At 43.9% G+C, this 20,517-nt stretch overlaps 1 protein-coding gene across 3 annotated transcripts; it reads right to left on the bottom strand.

Moving 5' to 3' along the window:
• Positions 1 to 6,375: 6,375 nt before the first annotated feature.
• Positions 6,376 to 20,404, bottom strand: wrap53 (WD repeat containing, antisense to TP53). Of its 3 annotated transcripts, none has more exons than XM_031736714.2 (11): positions 20,179 to 20,404; positions 19,309 to 19,753; positions 19,030 to 19,204; positions 16,961 to 17,056; positions 15,028 to 15,136; positions 14,282 to 14,370; positions 12,388 to 12,611; positions 9,571 to 9,782; positions 8,563 to 8,666; positions 8,279 to 8,422; positions 6,376 to 7,534 (listed from the first exon to the last, which is right to left on the bottom strand). In XM_031736714.2, the coding sequence occupies exons 2-11, from the start codon at positions 19,574 to 19,576 to the stop codon at positions 7,309 to 7,311; spliced, it is 1,647 nt and encodes a 548-aa protein (XP_031592574.1). In that variant the 5' UTR covers positions 19,577 to 19,753; positions 20,179 to 20,404; the 3' UTR covers positions 6,376 to 7,308. The 3 variants fall into 3 exon arrangements, with proteins under 3 accessions (XP_031592574.1, XP_031592573.1, XP_031592575.1); XM_031736713.2 differs by having other exon boundaries at positions 19,030 to 19,210; positions 20,179 to 20,403; XM_031736715.2 differs by having other exon boundaries at positions 19,048 to 19,210; positions 20,179 to 20,402.
• Positions 20,405 to 20,517: the final 113 nt, after the last annotated feature.

Genomic DNA, 20,517 nt, shown 5'->3' with positions numbered 1-20,517 from the left:
AATGCCATGTATGACAACCTCTAAAAGCTACAGGAAATCTGTTCCCTCTGCTTCATGTTCTTAAAAAGCTCTTTTCCTTTTAAAGGCAGCATGAGAGTGACAAACCAGAGAGCAGTCTAGACATTTTAGCATCTCCAGCTTCAGAGACGTGTGTGCTCCTCTTTTTTTCCTCCATGCTAATTCAACCGGGGGTCACACGGCTGAGTGTTTGCTTGAGTGCCTCACTGTGGGATTAGGAGATTCAACAGGCAGACAGCCATTTGAATAATTGTTTTCAAATGTCTTTCTTAATATCGAGATCCCATTACTTACTATTCGCCACACTCCCAAGCGATGAGCGCCGGAGCTGTTTGTGTGTATGTATGTGTGCGTGTGTCTAATGGAAGGCACTTATGCGAGGCCATGGAGACTCGCTCAGGATGCCACATAAATGGAGGCGCAGAACACAGAAACACAGAACACTTGATGTGGATTGGCTCATTAGCTGCACAAGTGGAAAGACTACACTGACTGCAGCCACCTTGGGATGAAGATAACGGCTTTGCTGTCAACTGCGGGACGGTGCTGAGGTTTGGCCGACACGGCTTCGAGGAGCACAGCAGCATAGATACCATTCGCAGTGGTGACATATACTTAGAATTTAGTCAGTGTTCAGAGTTGCTTCTAGAATATCAGCCCTAATAGAGCACATAAGCCTCCAAAGATTGATTTAATAATGGGACTGGCTCACTGAAAACCACTGCATTTAATATTAAATCAATATGCAATTTGTGGTTTTAGCCCAAGGGCAGAATGTTTTGACCATGAAAATAAAAATTTATTGGCTAATTATCAAACCGACCTGAAAAATAAACAAGGTAGTCAAGAAAAAAAATGATGATAATCCTTAAAAAAACAAAAAAATCCATCTGTATTAAATTAATCTCAATTCAATTAGCAAATAACAACATAGTTCACATCAGGGCACTTTACTGAGGTGACGACCTCACATAATCACAGAGAGAAACTCCATGACTGCCTTCGAGGAAGCACTTGGCAACATTGCGCGATGGAAAAATGAAGGAAATTAATCCAATTTGTAGCTAGCCTTGAATATTGTAGAATCACTCCGCAGCACAATAGCACTGACTCAGGGGAGGTTCAGGGCCGATGACTTTATCAAGCTGATGGCAAACAGCTGAGCTGTTAAATGATGCACTGTGGTTACCAAGTAATAGTTCATTTCTTATTTTGTGCAGAGCAGCTAGCATACAGCCGCCTGCTGCTAGCAACAAGTTAGATAAGGGTGATAAGAGCATTAAACCTGGAGGCTGAAAAACCTGAATAATGGCCCCGTGCTGGTGTCACCTTGCATAGATGTTGTGCTATGCAGAAGGGGATTGTGGGAATTCCACCTACATAGAGGCTGCAGAGACAAACTTGCATAATGTTGACTAAAACACCAACAGAGCATTTCCACACACTGTGTGCAGGTATGTGACGTCCTGAAAAGCTGTAACAGAAAAGAGAGCCAGAGCAGAGTTCATGAGAAGCACAGAGACTGACAGAAGCAGAGAGTTTGAATCGTTTTCAAATCTCAGTTTTTATTCACAGCAAAGACCTTATTTGCATTATCATGACTTCAGAACCACATACAGTATTTGCTTCACCTTGTTTTTCACACTGCCCCCTGGTGGCAGTACACAGCTTCAACATGAACATGCACAGTTTTTTGCATTTTTGCTTCTGTACAGACTTTCACATTTGAGTCATGCTGCATTTCCTCCTTTAAGTTGCTCTACCAGCCCTTTACTGCAACCACCTTCTGCCCTTGCTTATATCTGACTATGGCAAAGGACTGGTTCTTATATTTGAGCATCCAAAGCGCTTCGTTCAAGAACTTTTTTCTACGCTTAAGTGCTTTCTGTGTAACATTTATACATATTCACAGTCTGATGGATACACCAGAGAGCAACTTGGGGTTCAGTATCTTGTCCAAGGATACTTTGGCTAGAACAGCCAGGGATCAAACCACCAACTATCTGCTCAAAAGTTGGGATTTACTTACCTGGATGGAGCATACATCAAGACACCAACTATCTGATTAGTGGATGACCCACCTCCTGGTCCGTCGCCTACTCAGGTGACAGAATCGCCTACTTAAGAATATCCTGTTTATTTCTTATTTTCTTGGCCTGATATTGCACTTAAAACAACACTTTGAATTATTTTCAGGCATTATGCCGGTCTCATTCATTGTGAAATAGCAAGGGAACCTCATGATGCCATGAGACTGGTCATCAGTCAGCAGTCCAGTTAATTTTGAGCCTCTGTAAATGGTGGCCAATGTGTGAGAGTGTCTGTAAAACCGCATGAATTAAAGCAGAAAAGCTAGACTTCAATCACATCTGGATTGTTTGATTTAAACAACAGATCTGTGGTGATGTACCGAGGCAAAACTACAAAAATGGTCTCTTGGTCTAACAATATATGGCCCTAACTGTAGGTCTGTCTACAGCTGCCTATGTTAAGATAGGTTACCTGCTCCCTTTTGCATTTAGAAGCTTAATTTTAGCCACTGTTGATATTTAAAATTCAGACACGGCTGGAGATGATTCAATAAAGTTCTGTTTACTGCACATAATGAAAAACTCTCATCTGCTCACAAAAGGTCTCATAGCTCAGGACGGATATAAAGCTCTGGGAAGTGTCCAGATTGACTCCAGGCAGATTTGATTTAGCCTTCAGTCGCCGGTGTTATAACCACTTTCTGTCCTGATAGCAAAGAGCAAACACTCAGCTCACAGTCAGTGCAGCAAGTTCAATACGGCTCTCATTTCGGAGATTCAAGTCTTTTGTCAATACTTTGCATCTCCTCCTTTATTTCAAATGACAGCCTCAGCCTCACACACACAGGATAGCAGTGTTTTCTGGAGACGTGCCTCGCCTCTCTTTACAGACACTTTTTTTTCAGCTGTTCTTTACTGCAGGGGTTGCGTTGCTCGAACTTTCTCTTTAAATATAAACCCGAAGGCGTTGTGTTGGATCCAAGTCAGGCGACAAACTTGCTCAGGTCATAGTTCTCACTTTTTTCTTCTTTAGAAACTGGTGTGTGATTTTGGCAGCGTGCTTTGGATCGTTTTCACGCAGCGATATTCCTCTTCTGCCAGGCTTCTGGAAACTGCGAGCTGTCTTGTTTGCCAGTATTTTGGTTTATCCACAGGCATTCACGGTGCCGTCTATAAATGTCAGCTCCCCGAAACCGTCTGCACTCCTACAAGGCCGTATCATCATCACACCCCCACCTCTGTGCAGTCACCGCGGTGGTCCCAGCCAGGCTGTTCCATCTACCCGAATGTAAACATCTGATCCATTTGTCATGTTCTTTAGCAAAGTTTTAGCCTGCAGTTTGGTGCCAAAGAGCAATCAGGTCATTTTTTTCCCTTTTTTCAGAGCTTGACATTATGCGATGTCCTTCGCAAATGTCTGAGCTGTCACACAAATTCAGATTTCCATTGATAACCCCGGTGCCAAGTCTGAAGCACTCGCCCATCTGTTTTCAGAGCTAGACTGTTCAAGTAGTGCAGCACTGTCTGTGGCATTTCAAGAGGACAGCCACAGTGGCTCTGATTAGTGGTGCTGTGGCTCGTTCTATAGCTCCTGATTTCTACTGCAAATGTTTCTGCTGATTTCCAGCGGGGCACTGACCTCTCTTAATGCTTTTCCATCCTTCTGAAGTCTCACAATTAGATTTTTTAAAATTCCTCTGGCAGTTCTTTTCAAAGTAGAGGAATAATGCACACATGCACCGCTTATAGAAAGCCCTAGTAGAAGTACTCATGGGCAGGTATTGTGGGCTATTATCTTAATTAACGCCAATTTGAATGGCCAAAAGAAAAAACCCTGCATACTTCGAATCACTAATAAAATCTGATAACAACTTTTGCCCAAACAGGAGGATTTAAAGGTTTTAAAGGACTTTGTTTTCCCCTGAAGATGATGTTGTTCCACCATGTTTGCTGCGAGCGAATCCTGCCGTGACTCAGGATCCTCTGTCTCTCACACACATGCAAAATAGAGACACGTCTGGTCACAGGACAGTTTTGCTGCCCACTTTGGTATCTGTATGGTCTGTTTTTTTGTTTTATTGCATTACATTTAAAAATGCACACTAACTCCAGGTATATGCTGTGCACCAACGGTGTAGATTTCAAGGTGAGTGCAGGAGTATATAAACTCATGCAATCATTCTCTGCGCCCTCAATAAAATGATGAAAGAGGCAGAGGACTTATTTAGGAAGAACTGCTGTAATGATTTTACTCTGAAAGGAATGTCTCGACAGCAGAGGGTCTTTTTAATGCATAAAATATTCATATAAATTACAAAATGTCAGCTGCATAATGTGACTCTCCCATTTCAGCACATCCCGACGGAGTTCTATTGAACTGAGATCTGTGGAGGCGGTCTGAGTGCAGTGAACTCCCTGTGATGCTCCAGAAACCAGATTGAGATGATCTGAGCTTTGTGAAATGATGCATTATCATGTTGGAAGCAGGTATTAGACGACGGGTACACCGTGGCCATAAAGGGACGGACATGATCAACAACAATACTCTCAACTTTAAATGATGCCCACTGGGTGCTAAAGGGCCCAAAATGTGCCAGGTAAATATCCCCTATATGATTACACCACCACCAGCATCCTGACATTTTACTGCAAAACAGGATAAGTCGCATGCTTTCATGGTGTTTACACTAAATCTGAGTGTTGCAGCAGACATTAAGAATTCTGTTGTCAGTTTTGAAAATGTGTGAATTGCATCCTCAGTTTCCTGTTCCAGCTGAGGGGAGTGGCACCCAGTGTGGTCCTCTGCTCTAGCCCATCAGCTTCATGGCTTGGCATTTGAAGTCAGAGATGCTCTTAATCATACCTTGGTTATAACAAATAGTTCTTTGAGTTGTTGGTGCTTTCCAATAAGCTTGGTTTGGTCCATGTCCTCTGGAATTTCCAGAGACTGTGCACACAGAGGACTGCTGCTTATTGGACAGTCTTAAAATACTTGACCTCTGACCCAAAGGTTCAGGCCACTGAGATTTGAACTCATGGTGACGACAATATCATGAGCCTTTTATGGCTAGTTGCTGTGTCCAATCTTTGTTTTTACTCACCCTCTCAAAGATATTAAGGCTTTTAAGCTACAAATGTTTCCTAAAGAAAAACCTAAAATCACACATATTTGTGACGTGTGAATGTTGCAGAGAGCTGAACAGAATTCTTGCAAACGTGTATAGGCAGGTTATGTCCCAATATATAACAACACTAGTTTGATATTCGACAGAATGATAACACTGACTCACGTATCTTGATCAGGCAAATAGGATAGGAGAGTAAATCACGCCTGTGTGTTCGCGTGCGATCACGTTACATGAGAAAAGTCAAGAATATTTATATGAAAGCACAACTACATTGTTCTGTGTATATGTTAAACAGTTACCTGCTGGCAGATTTTCATGTTATAGAAGTTTCCTCTAAACTCTGATGCAAAAATGACACAAATTGGTGCATAAAAATTCATCCGAGTGCAGGAAATAATGCCCGGCCCTCAAAATTTCCAAGGGGGAGGACCCACAGACCCCATGCTTAATGTGTCCCCACCATGCTCCCTCCGTGTGTCAGTCATCACCCCACTCACTCTTCACTCTGGTGGGGCTGAGATAAGGACGGGTCCAGAGCAGACAAACAGGCAGCAATCGCTACACCACTCGATCATTTATTACTCTTATTTAAAACCTTTTTTTTTTTTAATGTGCCCCCAATTTTCCGTCTTGTCGTCTTTCTGCCTACTTTCCTCTCCCAAGGCGGAGACGGTCGCTAAGCAACCCGCACAACACAACACTGCAGCTCTCCAACTTGGCTCAGTGCTCGCCGTGCCCCTGTGGTTTCAGACAATCAAATACACGGGTGCGTGCGAGTGTGTGTGCACGCACTCGCACAGAAAGTGTGTGTGAAAGGTGAAAGCTATGAATAGTTTCCATCTCACAAGCAAAAGCCAACAGTCCCTTTAGCTTTTAAGAGCTGCCTCTTGACTCGAGTGCGGCATCATCTTGCATTCATTGAGGATTTATTACAGGGCATCCAACTCTGAACCGCCTTCCACTGAAAACGCAAAAATGAGTGAGGCTGCGAATCTGTGGAAACGTGCTTTTAATTCATTTGAATAAAACCAGCAGAAAGCTCCCTGTTGTGCACGGAGCCGTCCGTCTCCAGACTCATCTTCAAGGCCAACGCGATTCATAACAGAGTGCAAATCTGTGTAGAAATAATAGCTACAAAATTATAGCTCCCATTGCTTAGCAACATATCTGAATGAATAAATCAATCAACCGACACAGGCTTTAAAAAGTGATCGATTTAATCAGTGTAAAGATCCAAGGCTTTGGTTGGAGCACGCTGAGCTTCTCACCAACCTGCAAAGACACTACAGGAAAACGCACCCCGGTAACAACGCGAGCATTCGACAAACGGCTGCAAGTATTAATGCAATTAATCAAACACAATGTCTTCTGAGCTGCTAGCACCACTCGCACAGGTACAAAAGCACCACAACCAGTAGGAGGAAAACAAAAAGAAAAGCACATTTCAAGCAGCAGCTGCTAATTACAAGACTTTCACAGATTGTTTTTGAAGTTACATTCAAAAAAAGGAGAATCGTCGTCACGGCTTTACAAAAATATACATTTATGGGCATGCACGGAGCAACGCTACTTCGCGCGTCTGGCACTTTAAAAAAGAAGCTAAAACCAGGAGATCCCCGTCAGTTTACAAAAGCGAAAGCTTGAACAAATGGCACTTACTGTAACTATAGCAGTGAGAGATCTCCGGGGAAGCATCGCAGCTACACGCACACGTAAACAAACACTCCCACTGACACGGCCGAGAGCCGAGGCGCGATCAGCAGACACACACACGGACACAGTGAGAGGATTTCACTTCCACCACATGTATTCTTATTCAGGAATTACAGTCTCTACTAAAATGAAATAAAGGTAAATGTTTAAGAAGAGGCTGGTTATATTTGATGGTAATGTCCTAACGTCTCCTTAGAAAACACACCTCTTGTCTCAGCATTAAGGCTTTAAAGAACCTCTTAACGTTTGGCTTTGACATTAACCTTTTTTTTCCAAGTTCTGGTGAAGTTGGCAGTTAAACTACAAACAAACAGCCCGCTGATGGTCTATTTGTACAAACCAAAAGCAGCTTTACGCACAACAAACATCACATGGCATGTGTAATTCGATTTGTATCAGCTGAGTGCAGTGACAGATATTCAGGCCTCTGCTGCTGTAGTGCTCTGGTCTTGGCTCCCCTCAGCGGCGGGGCTAAGCGGTCCCGCCCACCACAGGGTCAGGACGTTGTCCTGCCGGGTATCTTGCTGTGATATCACAGCGCCGCTCCCCTCCGTGTCAGAGGCTGAGTCACCCTCGCTGTCACCGGGCCACGGGAACTGCCGCTGGCCGCTGGATGTTGCCAACAGCGGCATGAAGGGATGGATACTGTAGAAGAAGAAGAAGAAGAAGAAGAAGAGAAGGACGGAGCAGCAGAGGGGGGCAGAGGGAAGATCCAGGAAGGGACACATGAAAATAATGGCGTGATAAGCTGTGCAAAAAACTGTTTCTGCTAGCGTGACATGACTGGACTTTCAGCTATTGCACAAGTCTAAACACAACTGAATTACCTCAGGCTTTTCCACATTTTATACATAACTGCTGCACATTTACGCCATCTGTGTTTAATTAAAAGTCACCGTTTAATTTTTAGTACGTCATTGGCTTTATTCTCTGCAATCAAGTATTCACAATCAAAGCTGTTTTTTGTGCCAGAGTATCCAGAATTATTGAGAAGCTGTGGTCTGGTTTTCACTCTCTGCTCTCACAAAGCAGTAACATGCTTGACTAAAGCCAAAGCTGCTCTGTCACTGAATGTTTTGGATCATTTGTTTTGCCTCCTATGAGTTTGTGAAAAATGACTGCATGACCCAAACAGCCTGACACAGCAAAACAACAGCATAACATAAGTGAATTAGAAAAAGCTGAAACTTTGTTAATTGCTTTTATTCAGTTTTGTTTCTACTGAACATCAATGCAGCTGATCGAGATTTGTTGTTGTTTGTAAATTAACACTTTTCCTCTCATGTTAATTATTGAGAATGATCCACCTTCAGTCTAATATTTTAAATGTTTTCATTACTGGAATCTAATCTGTCAGTGAGCTGTATTAGATTGGTTTAGTAATCATACCTGACTCCGTTGGTGCAGTCCCAGTACGCCTGGAACCTAAGCTGAGGCTGCAGTAGTTCTTCATTACCATCAGGAGGCGCTGTGTGGGTGTCCCATACTGACACCACTCCCTCCGTGTCTCCACTCAGCAGGTACCTGCCAGATCTAAACGCACACAAACAGAAACACGAGTGGGAATCAGCTAATACGACGATCCTTGTTGCTATTTTAACACAGAAAAAAGAGATGAATCACATCACACTCATATACAACACGAATACTGATGCAGTTTCCCTGTTACTTACTGATCGAGGTCAAAGTAGATGCGCTGATTAGTGGCCACGTTCCTTTTAAGAGAAAACACAACTCTTCCCGGCTCTCTTAGGTCCCAGCACAGGATTTCTGGATCCTGCAGACACGCAAAAGAATTTCCATGAAATCCTTCGTCCCCTAGCCCGGACGCTAACTTTATCCATCACAAATAACTGCCACACAACAAAAGGCCGTCAGAATTTATCTTCACAGCCTGCATATAAAATTTGAACATAGCCACACTAAGGTCATTTTGGGGTTTGAAGCTTTAATATTAACATTTTTGCCAGCGTTAATGTTTTAGAGCCAGAAGTCAGCACGAGAGAGACTTCCAAGTTAGCTTACACTAGCTAGCATGGTTAGCTGCATCAATAGATTTTGTGTGTGCTACACGCACAGTCACTGTCATGCATAACTGTAACAAGCTGATAATACTTGATATCACTACTAGAACATGAGCCATAAGCATCTTGAACAGTCTGCACCTCGCGGCGGGACATGCTCCTCAGATAATTTTGGTTAAAAATGTTCCCAAAGGGAACATTTGGAGGACACAGAGTACATTAATTTCCCACAGACTTACGATAATCATAGATAAAACAAGTACTATCAGACTTTTGATTGATAGCTATTACTTTCAATTGGAGCTCTATTAAATTTAAGACCTACCATTAATCTTCCTTACACTGCCTTGATATCATTTCTTCAGATTAGAGCTAACCTGCAGCTGATTAGCTGGCATACAGGTTGCAGCAGGAGAATGTTAGATGCTAACTTAAATATTTCATTTGAAGTTGGTGACACATGCTAAGAGGAATAAAAGGAGAGGACTGAGTATGATGTAAAGCTTTACATCATACTTGTGTATTTATATTCTGCAAAGCAACAGCAGTTACCTGCTTAACACCCAAACCCAACTGATGGTTTGTGTGTGCGGCAGCTATTGCTACCTTCGGGTATCTCTCTGCTTGAAGCTGTGTGCGAGTCTGTTCATGCGTTACCTTGCGGCCGCCGGTGTACAGGTAGTTGCCGTCGGGGGAGAAGAGCAGATGGGTGAGACCTCCGTGGTGACGGGTCGGCAGCAGAGCCAGCAGGGTGCCGTCTTGGCAGGAGTAGAGGCCAGCGCAGCGGGAGTAAGAGCCACAGGCATAAACAGATTGGCAAGGGCTGAAGCCAAAGCAGGAGATGATGCCACTCTGGCCTTGCTTTTTCACTGCGGTGAGGACAAGAGAGAGCATTTGGCAGCGCTTTCAGCACTTTATAGTTCACAAGACACAATTTGCAGTCTCGTCGACTCAAAGTTGACTTTTTGGCAGTTCAGACATTCCTGAGTCTGTCCATAAAAGCAACAGTTTTCGCAGTGATTACACCAGTGAAATCACAGAAAAGGATCTTATTTTGAGGTCGACAAGGGTAGAGCCAACGGATTACAATCTCAGGGTGATGATGGTGTGTGTTAGTTAAAGCCTTTGCTGGATCTGCCTCTGCCAATTTAGAAAAAGTCCTTCTAAGTACATTAAAAAAAAGCTTCCAGTGAAATGATGCCATATGAATGTGAGACGGAGGAAAGAAATTCATCACAGTAAACATTGTGTTCTCCTTAGTTTTTGTCAGAAGTACATAATAAAAACGCTCCTTGTCAGTTTGTTCAAGGAGGCTTCAGCCTGTGAGATGTGACAGCCAGCTGTCAAACAGCAACTCACTGAAAACAAGAAACAACCGACTTCACATTATCCTCCCTTTCACGTCTGTTTACTGTCTAAGGGTTTCAATTTCTCACAGTATTTCTTGTGAATCCCAAAAAGTTGATTCTGTTCATCTGGACGAAGCGTTTGGTCACTCATCCAAGTGGCTTCTTAAGTCTCAGCTGACTGCACGTTTCCCCAACCTTAAAAACGACCAAGTGTGTGAACTGTGTCGTAAATCCACATATGTCACATACAAGGGTCAGTACTACAGGCAGAAACATGGGTTCCCCAGTTTCACCCATCGTGGCCAACTGGTATATGGAAGAAGTGGAAAAGAGGGTTTTGTTATTCTACCCTGGAACACCACCAAGCCATTGGTTCAGGTATGTGGATGATACCTGGGGGAAAATCAAACCTCAAGACGTACCACAATTCATGGATCACATTAACTCGGTGGACCGACATCAAATTCACCAGCAAGGATATGAAAAGTGGCAGGTTAGCCTTCTTAGACTGTGAGATTTCCATCAGTAATGGGGGACATCTAAAAGCTGACGTGTACCGTAAATCTACGCATACAGATCAGTATCTAAGGTTTGACTCTCATCATCCACTGGAGCACAAACTGGGTGTCATCAGGACGCTACAACACAGAGCGAACACCATCCCCACTGACACAGCGTCCAGGGAAGCAGAACAGCAGCACATCTGGAAGGCCCTGAGTGAATGTGGTTATCTCAGCTGGACATTTGTCAAAGCTGGGAAGGCGCCAAAAGAAAGCTCCAGCCGATCCAGAAGAGAAGGACAACTGCTGACTAAGCGAAAACCTGTAGTGATCCCGTATGTGTCAGGAGTATCGGAGCAGTTGAGACACTGTGTCTCTGTGGCTTTCAAACCCCAAAACACGGTGCGCCAAAAATTAGTCCACCCCAAGGATCGGGTCCCCCGACACAAACAGAGTAATGTAGTGTACGCCGTTAAGTGCCAGGAGGATTTCTACATCTGGGAAACCAAACAACCCTGGGCTAAGTAGTTAGGTCTTCTGTGCTGTCCAAACTCATCAGGCCGGGACTCTGCAGTCTATTTACACCTACAGGCCAGTGGACACTCTTTCAATGATGAGGATGTACACATCCTGGACAGGGAGGAACGCCGGTTTGAGCGCGGAGTCAAGGAGGCCATTTACGTGAAAACGGAAAGACCATCTCTGAATCGAGGAGGGGGCCTAAGGGTACATCTGTCGCCATCTTACAATGCTGTGATTGCAGCCATTGCATCAATGACCAATGGTCATGGATCATTGCTGATGACAATAAGGAAAATAATGATTTAGGAACTGACTGTCCATTGTTTGCCACTGGTGTTAGTTTCAGTTATTATGCAAATGAAGTTTATCAGGTTGGGGAAACCTGCAGTCAGCTGAGACTGAAGCAGCCACTTGGATGAGTGACCAAACCTCTCCCACTGAAAACGCTTCATCCAGATGAACAGAATCAACCTTTTAGGATTTACTTGCCTGGATGATCGAGCATGCATCAAGACATTTCTTGTGAACACTTTTTTTTTATAGCTACATTTAAGTTTTTGCTCACAATCAGCAAAACATCCAACACAGAATGCGTTAAAAATGACGCTGCTGTTAACAGTATTATCAGAAAGTCAGTATCTCACTGCAAACTGACACTTCTTCAGTCACTCTGACAGCAGGACTTCACTGCTGTAAAGGAACAATGTGTTTACAGCACAAGGGTGTAACCTTAAAGCAGTGTTTCTCAAATGTGGTACCAGTATCCCTGAGGGTACTTCAATTTAATATCCTTGTTTTCAGTACAGTCGTTAACTGCTGTAAAACCTCACACAAGAAGAAAGCAATAAACACAATCACACCGGCTGTGAGCAGGAGGCCAGCTTCTAATATTTTAATGAAAAAAAGAAACTCAATTTGTGGTTGAAATGTAGCAGCTGAAAACGCGTAGAAAGAAGTGATACACATATTTGTGTTTGGCCTCATTTTCTGTAACGACTGATGAAGTGAAACGAAAAGATGTTAAATGGGTTTTATGTCACCCGATTGAGGAAAGCTCATCGACAAGCTTCAAGGTGAAAGTTGATGAGACGTTGATGACTGACCTATTGTGGGTCGCTCTTCACAGTCTCTGCCCGGGCGCTCGGTGTGGAAGACCCTGACCATTTTGTCAAACCCGCAGTAGAGCTGCGCGCCATCTGGAGAGAAGCACAGCGAGTGAGCTGCCGTCAGCTCGTCCAGGTGATTGTAGGGTCGGAAGCTGGCTCGCACCTCTCCGTAAAATGCATCCCACACATGGACGGGGTTGTCACGGCTACTGCTGGCTAGACTGAAGAAGAGGAGGTCAAAATAAATAAATATGAATGAATGATTTAGAAATGAATGAGATGAACAAACTGAGCTAACGGAGGGAACGGTTTATGAAAAACCGTCATCTACTTCTGCTTTTCTTACTAACATGTACTGCAAAACAAACACAGCTACATGCTTCGCCTCATTATGAAGACAAGACCGCAGCACATTCTTATTGATCCGAATCAGGGCCAAAGACTGAGCCATGCCTTTTTAACTCTAATTATTGAGCGCTGAACAAATGCTGAAACATCACTGCCGCTCAATTAGACAAAGGAAATTAGCCCCCGCCGCTGCTGCCGTGTTCTGTTATGGCCCCTGTGAGCCGCGGCTTTATTCCAGAGCAGGGAAATGCCCAATTATAATGCTAGACTGCTGCTAGCTTGGAGCCATGCCTAGAACTCAGCGCAACTTAACCGAGCCATAACAGGGGCCCTTATTCCCTCTCTACAGGAGGGGCATCAACAACACACGGCTTTTGGCAGGCAGATAGTTCAAGGAGCGCAGAGGGAGCACTGAGAAACAAAACAGCGATGTGAAAAGAGGGAGAGAAAGGGTAAGCAGGAGACATGGCTCTCCTGCTTTGCTAGATGTTTTCTTTTAATCGTCACAACCGCAATCTTTTATCTGACTGCTACAGTCAGTCGGCGTACTCTGTCCGACCACCTGACTGCACCCTGTAGGAGCTCCTGTTTGATAGATGCCAACGATCTAAAGACAATCACGAGTGTTTGCTGTCAGCTCTCATCAGCATTTGGAATATAGACACGACTCGAGCGTTTCACTGCCCGCGAGACTTTTGTTGATGATTTTGGTTTGTCCAGCTCCAGACCCTCACCCTCCTCCACTTACATGGTGAAAGCTGTACGATGTGAGGATGTCGGTGCCAGTTCTGGGCCTTGATCCGCTCAACTGCTCGAGGGTCTGACTGAAGGATGATGGGAGTTGGGGCTGAAGGGTTACACACTACGAAAACTGCTGGCAACCTGACCTCGGCTCATTAGCACAGCCTTACTTCTCTCACCGCAGACGATAAGCAGCCTTCACAGCGACGGCTGGATGCTGCTGATGCTAACTTTCCTTCACAGCACACACACCAACACTCAGTGATGTCATAATTACCACATACTTGCTAGAGTGCACGCTTCTACACACACAAAAGAGGAGAACGAGATGAAAAGCAAAGCCTCGAGTCAGGAATTCAGCCCTTCAGGTGTTGTCTGGACTCAGGAGTGCTGTTAGCGGGCCGAATCGCACTGTGGGCCTCAAACAGGCGAGCGGATTGCGACGAAGCGGACGAGACGCAGGCCAACTCTTCACTCGTAATGAGAGACATCAGAAAGCTTTTACAGCTTCCCTCCTTGCAGGCAGCCAGCTTCCACAACCGCTGCACATACCTCTGGGATCAAAGAATGAGACACAAGACTACAACAAAATCTTCTGTATTCAGACAGTCTATTAGACACACCGCAGCACAAAGAAAAGCCGACAAATTCACCAGGAACCCGATCCAACCACCCGAGATTAGAAACTGACACAAAACACAACCCGGTGCTTTTTTCAGTGTATACACATTTCACCGTCTCCAAGGTGGACTTGAAACGAGAGGCTTAGGGAACGGTTTGAAAAAGACCAGGTTCAGCTCACAAGCACGTGTCCGGCTCCAAAGAGTTCATCTTGGGGTACCAGCAGTAGTCGTAGATGGTGTCTCCTTCTGCCATCCGCAGCACTGGACTCTAGCAGAGAATAAAAGACAGACGGTCAGTAACACAGGGACTGAGACCTCCTGCATTAAGAAATGTAGGCCAAAGGCACTGGCTGGATCCATCTGCTCTGACGCTGACACTAAATAGGAGGCTACCCAGAGAAATTCAATTTCAAAAGCCAGTGGAAGCATGCGAGAAACAGAGCAATCACCAGTCAATCTTCTCCTCTCATTACAAAGGCTGCGAGATTTCAACTAGAGAAAATGGATTATATTTCAATTATTTTTGTTCAGTGATCCCAATCAAACCAGCTTGTAATACAATTAAAAGATTGGCTCACTACTTGACATTTCGCCCCGACCAAAACACAAAGTCCATTTTATTCCCACAGATTAATCTTCACTAACGCGTTTCTCAGGCAGACGGTCTTAAAGGATTTTTGTTTACTGTAACAAAAAGCAAAACTGACGTTTAGTAATAACCTTCATAAACATCGTAAACAGGGAAGCACCAGATTTGACTGAGACTGCTGACCTTTACAAATAAAGGTGTCTTTACAGCTGCGTTCATCTTTTAACTGAATTTAAATCCATAAAATAATGAATATTCACTCTAACATTTGTTTGTTGTTTTCTCATTTCCCCGTCGTCTGTCCGGCCCCCTATGGCAAGCTATTTGTGTATTCACCATTTCAGGAAGCAAGTCCCAGTTGTAGCTGTAAATCTCTGGAGGGATGTTGTAAACTCGGAGGACATTGTCTGCACTGTTTGTCAGGATACAAGAACCATCAGGAGCCCTAGGTAAGAGGAAGAGAAGGGATGACAGTTCATTAAAGACTAGAACAACAAGTACTCGGGCTGGGTTTGTGTGCATGTTAAAGTAACAAAACACAAAACACACATATAATACTAAAATATATGCAGCTGCACTCCAGCATGTAAACAGCTCATACACAGAAAACTGTATTTATAGCATTAATTAAAGAAAACTGACCTTTTCTGGGTCAGAAAGGTAAAGCAGATGTGGAAGTTCATTAACTCTTTCCCCCATAAACATGTGACCTCCCCGTACCCACAATGACGTGTTTTGACCCCTCAGTATATCACAATAAAGATGTGCGTTGACAACTGTATAGGCAGACACCACCCTCACTAACTTCCCAGTCCTTGTGTTCGATAAGCAGACCTGAAGTCTGACAAAATCGGCTCATTCCTGAAAAGAGTTAAAAAAAAAAACAACCCAAAACAAAGCTTGACTGGACCACTGTAGAGCCTCTTTACCCCTGAAGGCTCTACAGGGGTAAAAGGTTAAACCTGTATACTTCTGAGTGGGCCAGCAGCCCCCCTCTCGTTGCAAAAACAAGTCAAAATGTTGACAACGCTGTGACAAAATGATGCATCAACTCCACTGACCTGGAAACTTAGTAAACACGTTTGCTATGATTTTAGAGGCTCCATCTCTGGTTTATCGTTCATGTGTGTTAATCTTAACACCACAGAGTTGATTCAAAACGGGCTGGAAAAAAAACAAAAAACAACAACATTTGCTTTGTAAATTATAGTCCTCGTTAGTGTCAGAAACTGAGGATGAGTATTGTTTGCTACCTTGTGATTCACAAATTGCTACTAACTGCGTGTACACTGCAATTGTCTGCATCACTGGCTCCTCACTACCCAAAAGCAGGCGTCATGGTGACCATGTACATCTGTGATATGATTTGAAGCATGTGTCCTCTGTTATTGAATCTTGTTTGTATCAACTTCGTTTAATCTCTAAAGCCAAGCCATACTTACCACGTGAGGATCTAGAAAAGCTTATCCATGCCTTAGTCACATCCAGGTTAGACTATTGCAACTCCCCATACACTGGGCTTCATTCTGCCCTTCTTCATAGATTGCAATTCACTCAAAACGCTGCGGCTAACCTTCTAACTGGTACTGGTAGGTTTGAGTCTATTAACCCAATCCTCTCTGGCCTCCACTGATTTCCAATTAAATATCAGCAAAAATTTCTGGCACAACCTCACCCACTTCCAAGGTGCATGGAGAGGATGATAGAATTCACAATGCAGGAACTCCAGCAACACTTAAGGGAAGATGAACAACTTTAATAACTGACCAACGCGTTTCGGTTTGTGGCCTTGATCAGGGTCATCAAATTCCAATTAAATATCACATTGATTTCAAAATCCTACTGCTTACCTATAAAATCATAAATAATATTGCACCTAGCTGTCTTATTTGGTCAAAGCTCAGGCTCACAGTGTCAGCCTGCATACTGTTCTGCCCAGACTACATACCAGTACTCTGCCCATTGGAAACAACCAGTGATTTCAGGCGTGACATTACTGGGCAGTGTGGTTGTAGCAGCAGCTATTGTGCTCATGCAAACAATGATGGAACCTCATGTTGATCTGATGCCTTTCTGAGAACTCGAAGTCCATCGGCAAAACTCAAATATAGTTGCACCCCAGTGCTACCTACCTCTCAGCCTCCCTGCAGAATGCACACAGTATCCATTTCAAAACCTTAGTCGCCTTGTTTTTGTGTCTAAGCCCAATATGTAATAACCATGAATATGCCCCTCGCAATGTTTTCTTAATATATAAAAAAGAATTTACCATTTGCAGCCTTTCAGGTAGTTCTCCGGCAGGTTGGAGTACTCGGTCCAGGAACCAGTCAGCATTTGAGGGTTCTGGGTAAAATCTAAGCTGAGCCTGGAGACAGAGAGACAAGGACGTCCTTGGTCAAAGAGGGGCTCCCAACAAGCTCACTAAAAGCTATATCTCACATTTATTAACAGATGAGCACTTAAAGGTTTATAATTGAAGACAATTTAAAAGCTCATTGCTATTTTAGGCACACATCATCCAATGAACTCCCTAGCCTCAGACAAACATGCTCTGTATATAAAACACAGTGGAAACTTCCAAGTAATAAGGTGCTTCATTTACACACAGTGCCACTACAGCTGATTGTTAATTAGATTTCTATTAGTTGACTACATTATTTTTCATCCTGGGTCATTTTCTCCAAATTTTAGCATAATGATGACTGACAGTCTCAAAATGATGAATCAGTTAATGCTCTGGTGCTTTTAGCTGCCCCACTTAAACATGAGTGTCAATTAAAAAAGCACTTATCAACATCTAACAACACATCATTACACACGACACTCTCACTGTCACTGATAAACTTAAAGCTTCAAACACATGTTGACTGCATTGATTGGACTGTTAATCGTTTTAGAACTTCCCATCGGTACATGGCGTCTATCCACTCAACCAAGTTCTGCACTGCTTATATAGTTGAGGGCTGGAGCCTATCATGGCTCACATAGGACTAGAGGTTACAACCAAGACAGGTTGTGCTTCCACCACAGAGAGACTGAAACTCGTTCATGCACAGAGTCTCACCTTATTTAGAATGACCGATTAACCCCACATGCATGCCTCTGGAGTATGGGAGGACCATACCTGACACATGTAATACATCCTGTCACCTTAAATTCTTGTTTGATGTTTTATGCAAAGGATTTTGGTGACTAGGCAGATAATTTTAAGGTAGTTGCTAGGCAACATGATGTTGTTATAATGTCCAATACAGATAAGAACCTTCAGAGGTCCAAGATGTACGTTTGGTTACTCAGCTCCGGGTCACCTAGAAGGAGTTGGGGGACAAACAAACACATAGTCGGAGATTTCATGTATCACAGTATGACCCTCTGTTTTTCATAGCATGAAGAAAAGACCCAGGGTTAAACAAACACTGTTCTAAATGCTCCGTTTCACAGAGGTTCTTCTACTCTTGCGACTTGTATGACAGGGAATACCACTGTTGTGGTCATTTCAGGGACGCAGCTCTGGCTGTGAGTACAGAAGCCCCGCCCACCTGTTGTTCACAAAGATAGCTACTGTGAAGCTACACTCAAAAAAATAATTCTTTGGATGAACGTAATTTTATCTTGCCACTTATATTCCATCTAAACAAATCATGTTATATTAATCCATCTTGGTTGTGTTGTGTCAACACGATATATAGGGGGTCCCTTTGTCCCAAGAGGGACAAAGGGACCCCCTACTGATCCTCTACCTAATGACATGAGCCAAGGTGTGAAAATGATTAGGTAGAGGATCAACAGGGGGTCCTTTTGTCCCTCTCGGGGGACACTCCCACAGGGCTTAAATCTGGGACTCGCCACCATTTGACCCTAGAACTGAAGAAGCTTCTCGGATGAGAGGTGAAACGTCTTCAAGCAACTTAAAGAAGTCCAGACGCTTTTCTTTCCAAGCTCCTCAGACTACGATGACCTGAATGACTGAGAACCTTCACAGACTCATTAGCCAATGAGCATGCAACTCTGAACCATAAGACCTTTTTTCTCTCTCAATTCAATGCAATCCAAAATAACCAACTGCGCCCATTAACTTCTGCACTGGCTTCCTTTTATTTTTACCTGAAAAACACTAATTTACCAGTTATGCAAATTTTAACATAAAAAGGATGTAAGAAAAATGAATTCATAAAAAGTAAACTTCATACTTTTTAAAATGTTTTTCATATTATATCTTCTGTGTTCATCTGCTACAATCTCTTCTAGCAGTTTCTGCAATTTTATGAACGCACATCTTGTATGTCAACTCTGCCTAAATATCGCAAACTTGCTCTACATTTAAACCTACAAATAAACCTTTTTTCTTCCACGTACTGTTGTCCGTCACCGGGGCTTTCTGCAGATCCATCACCGTTGTGTTCCTCCTCTGGCTTTGGCCCTTCTTCTCCATTTTGATGGTATTCTCCTTCTTCCCCGACGACTACTACCCCTTTCCCACTGTGACCTCCCTCCTCACACTGCAGCAGGTCTCCTGCTCCTGGCAACAGAAGCCAGATTAAACACAGGTCAACTGTAATCTTAATATATATTAATATATGCATATTAGCTTGAATTAAAACAGAAACAATCCTGTACCTTCTGCTGTTTGGGCTGGCCTTCCCTGCAGCGAGCTAGGCTGTGTTGGTGTTTCTTCATGCCTCTGAACAGGCTCCACAACCTGATCCTGCCCCACGTCCTCCTCACTCATCCTCAGCCTCTTGGCAGATGGCGAAGCCCCTTCCTCTGAGATCTCCCCTGCACCTCCAGGCAGTAAAGGTGGAGGCTGTTGAGGGGGCTCATTATCTGCTTCGGAGTCCTGCCCTGCACCACCTCCACTTTCACCACCTCCCGCAGAGTCTGACATCTTTGTTTACCTCCCTCTCTCTCTCCCGTGAAGCCCTCCACCCAGCTTTCAAGCGCCCGGTGTCCAGCGGTCGGCTGTCAGACGTGGGTGAGGTAGGTGCTACTGGGGTAGTGCTTCCTCCTGCAGTGTGGATGTTTGAGTCTGTTGGGGTACGAGGACATCACAGCACCCACCAGCCTAGGAAACAGTGAGTAGAGAAAACATGAAGACGAGAAAAGCGAGACCAACAATGAGCCCGTCAAAACAACGGAAGAGCATGAGAGCACGTTCACGAAAACCAGGAGAAAACCGTTAACGATAAAGTGAACGTGCAGCTGCTGTGAGAGGACCACGTCACTGCCTCACAGCACACACCTGTGGCTAGTCGTGACTGCCAGCTGCCTCACCAAACTAGCATTCACGTCTATTTGGTCAAGTTAAAGCTTGAGCGGTACATATTACTTCCTACACGCCCGGTTGCTATTATGCATAGTGAATGATTCTGGCAAATAAATCAATTAGCGAAATTTGCTTTAGCTTCTTATTGAGCGTCCCTTCACATCGGAGCGCACACTTTAGCCCAAGTTAGCATTAGCCTACGTTAGCAATCTGATGCTATATACCTGTGTTGTGGCTTGCCTGGCCTTTAGTTGTGTTCGCGGTTTGGCCGAAAAGCAAAAACCGCGGAATCAGAGTTTCACCAAAAGCCGGAGAAAAGGACCGAACACACAAAACTAATCGACGTCTTTCTGCTTCGGGACTTTGTTTCCCTTCACCATCTCATTACGAGAAGTTGTAAACACTGCGGGCGGCCATGTGCTTCAAACTATCGCGAGAGTTCATTGGACGAGACGCGCTCAGTGAGTGGTGATTCTCTTATGTACGGATAGGCGTGATTCATAACAAGATGTCTTCTTGGCTTTTTACTCAAACTTCATAACTAAAGAACACACAGAGTCGGT

Source organism: Oreochromis aureus, linkage group 3 (genome assembly GCF_013358895.1).
Source record: "Oreochromis aureus strain Israel breed Guangdong linkage group 3, ZZ_aureus, whole genome shotgun sequence".
NCBI classification, from domain to species: Eukaryota; Metazoa; Chordata; class Actinopteri; order Cichliformes; family Cichlidae; genus Oreochromis; species Oreochromis aureus.
The sequence above is the reverse complement of the archived record's forward strand: the minus strand, read 5'-3'. Positions and strand labels throughout refer to the sequence as shown.

Coding starts and splice junctions, on each gene's coding strand:
- wrap53 (XM_031736713.2), bottom strand. CDS start 19,576: ATGTCAGACTCTGCGGGAGGTGGTGAAAGTGGAGGTGGTGCAGGGCAG. Junction 14,371..15,027: donor GGGACTTGCTTCCTGAAATG/GTGAATACACAA, acceptor ATTCTCTGCTAG/AGTCCAGTGCTGCGGATGGC. Junction 7,535..8,278: donor GACTGCACCAACGGAGTCAG/GTATGATTACTA, acceptor CTTCTTCTACAG/TATCCATCCCTTCATGCCGC.